The 3,022-nt window shown below is 45.1% G+C and overlaps 1 protein-coding gene across 1 annotated transcript; it reads right to left on the bottom strand.

Moving 5' to 3' along the window:
* Positions 1–1,625: 1,625 nt before the first annotated feature.
* Positions 1,626–2,400, bottom strand: LOC132870097 (small integral membrane protein 30-like). The gene has a single exon (XM_060903647.1). It carries the CDS (start codon positions 2,370–2,372, stop codon positions 2,175–2,177), a length of 198 nt encoding a protein of 65 aa, XP_060759630.1. The 5' UTR covers positions 2,373–2,400; the 3' UTR covers positions 1,626–2,174.
* Between the last annotated feature and the right edge of the window lie 622 nt (positions 2,401–3,022).

The raw sequence follows: 3,022 nt of genomic DNA on the forward strand, positions 1-3,022 counted from the left end.
GATTCACATGGTGCACAAAGGCTAGCCCATATGGTCCAATCCCACAAAACAGCTATTGTAGCACAAACTGCTGAAAAAGTAAATGTTAAAGATGTCCTACAGATGTGCTTGAATGCCATGACCATATGTGCTCGCCTTCGTGCCCCATGCAAGTCAGTGAGCTTTCAACACCCATGACCCTGTCTCCAGTTCACGGTTGTCCTTCCTTGGAACACTTTTGGTGGGTACTAACCACTGCATACCTGGAACACCCCACAAGATGTGCTATTTTGGAGATGCTCAGACCCAGCCATCTATCACCTGTCAGTGGTCATAATGTTATGGCTGATTGATGTGTGTGTACACACACACCAGTTACATATCCATACAGTTGTGGTCAGAAGTTTACATACACACCATCACTGACATGAACGTCGAGCCAATATTTCACAGGGTCAGAAATACGCATACAGTACACCTAATATATGAGCAAATGTCCCTTTGCAAATTTCACCTCGACCAGATGCTTTTGGTAGCCATCACCGAAGTTCTGGCAGAATTTAATTAAATTTGTTTTTCCTGGCAGGGTGGCACAGTGGTTAGCATTGTTGCCTCACAAGAAGGTGGTCCTGGGTTTGAGCCCAGCAGCCGGCGAGGGCCTTTCTGTGTGGAGTTTGCACGTTCTCCCCATGTCTGCGTGGGTTTCCCCCAAAGACATGCAGGTTACCGGTAGGTTAATTGGTGGCTCTAAATTGACCATAGGTGTGAATGTGAGTGGTTGTTTGTCTCTGTCAGGCTTGCGATGATCTCGTGACTTGTCCAGGGTGTACCCTGCCTCTCACCCATAGTCAGCTGGGAAAGGCTCCAGCTTGTCTGTGACCCTGTCGGACAGGATAAGTGGCTACAGATAATGGATGGATGGATGGATGGATAACCCAACTTTTAAACACAGTCCACATATTTCTGATAGGGTTCGAGGCAGGACTTGTTTCAAGTTTAATGTTAGCTTGCTTTATGCAATCCACAACCAAATTTCTGTCTAAATTTTCAGTCATCTCTGGATGATAACCTTATCAGAACATGCAGAGTCAGGAAAAGCAACAACAACCACCAGTGACAATTTTATGTGTATAATTAACTTGAAAAAGGGTGGAACGGTGAATTATGGGGTAGCATAGCCAGGGTTACTTATTCAATCCTGGAGCTCAGGTTAATACCTTAGGAATAAATCTGTTACCCTGAGCCAAATAACATACAAAACCTGTGAGCAATTTTGTACATTATGCCCATAACTGAGCATCTCTTTCCACCTTCCAAAAATGCCAGCAGGTGGATTGAAGATTCGAAACTGCCCCAAGTGTGTGACTACCTGTCTGCAAGTACTCTGACAAACCTAACAAGTGCAGGATGCATTTCTGCCTCACACCCTATGTTCTCCAGATCCATCACCCTCGTGACCAGGATGAAGCTGTTACTGAAGCTGAATGAATAAAAAAAACACCTCTCTCTCTCCAGATGCAAGCTCCATTTTACTGTATGTATTCAAGCATTAATAAGTCAAAATAATTCTTAAGGCTTATTCATGGCAGGTTGTAACTTTGCTTCTACATAAGTGATATGAATCTAGTGGAAATGATAAACCAGTCTGCAGCAATCATAGAGTTTATTACAGAAAAATAAGCATATGCAAGAAGCAATGATCTGTCAAGTAGTTCACTATATTAAGACCACAAATTTTAAGTGCAAAACAGCAGGGGCAACACGACTTTCAGTGCTTAAAAATCTGAAGCATGACTCCAGGGAACAGTGGAATAACAGAGTGATATGTTTAGCAGGAGGAAGAAAAGAACAGAGAGAAAAAAAAAGTGAGTGTGTAGTCGTGTAATGTCATCGTGCACCCAAGTATAGGAAAGTCCAGATGTCGTACAGATGTGCTTGAACGCCATGATCCCGGTGTGTCCACTGGAAGTGCATGTTGACTTGTAAACAGCATCCTGTCTCTCCGGTTTGGTGCTGAAACACAACTTCCTTCTTTTAGAACTCGGACCCTCAAGTCCAGTCTCCTTCTCCTTCCACTTCACTGTCAAGTCTCTTAAACGCCACACGTTCAGGAAAAGAGCGAACGGCTGGCGCGGGGTTTCAGGAGGCGAAAAGCGACCGCATTTCCGGACCGCAGGGCAGGCCTACATGTCGGATCAAAACTGTCCGCTGCGTCTCCGTGCGTACCAGCCGAGACACGCGCAGAAGCCGACCACCGTGATAGCCATCCCCAAGAGCAGAGCCACAGCGTCCCCGCCGTCATAAGCCTCTACAGGCTGTAGGACACACAGGAAGAAGAAACACAGCACCGCCAACACGCCTGGAAAAGTCCATGAAGACGCCATGTTGTTCATTGTTGCTAGGAAAGTGGGCGGGGATCACTGCGGGTCATATGATCTCGCTGCATTTCCGCATTCTGACATTTTTTTTTTCCTCACCCATTTTCCCACAAACCCCGCCTCTCGTCACAGGATTGGCTAGTTATCCCATATCTGTGCTCCTATTGGTTAGAAGCAGCAAGCACTAATGACTGACAGAACTATTCTCTTAACAAAATAGGGAAGTGTGAATAGTCATCCGGAATCAGTAGAGCATGTAATGCTTCACTGTAAGAACTGAGCTTTCATAATGGTTAATCATCACAATTTCACATTAAGAAAGCACAACTTTATTCATTTCCTCTCTGCATTTGAAGCAGTGAACACACACATACATACATACATACATACCAGTGGGCAGCCATGCTAACAGCACCTTGGGAATTAGGTGCCTCGCTCAAGGGTCACCAATTTAGGCTACGTTCACACTGCAGGCTGAAGTGACTCAAATCCGATCTTTTCGCCCATATGTGACCTGTATCCGATCTTTTATTGACAATATGAACGACACAGATCCGATTTTTTCAAATCCGACCCAGGCCGTTTGGATATGTGGTCCTAATTCCGATTCCTATCCGCTCTTTTCATATGCGACTTCAGTCTGAAATGCCAGGTCGCATTCATCC

This window comes from Neoarius graeffei, chromosome 21 (genome assembly GCF_027579695.1).
Source record: "Neoarius graeffei isolate fNeoGra1 chromosome 21, fNeoGra1.pri, whole genome shotgun sequence".
NCBI lineage: Eukaryota > Metazoa > Chordata > Actinopteri > Siluriformes > Ariidae > Neoarius > Neoarius graeffei.

Coding starts and splice junctions, on each gene's coding strand:
- LOC132870097 (XM_060903647.1), bottom strand. CDS start 2,372: ATGAACAACATGGCGTCTTCATGGACTTTTCCAGGCGTGTTGGCGGTG.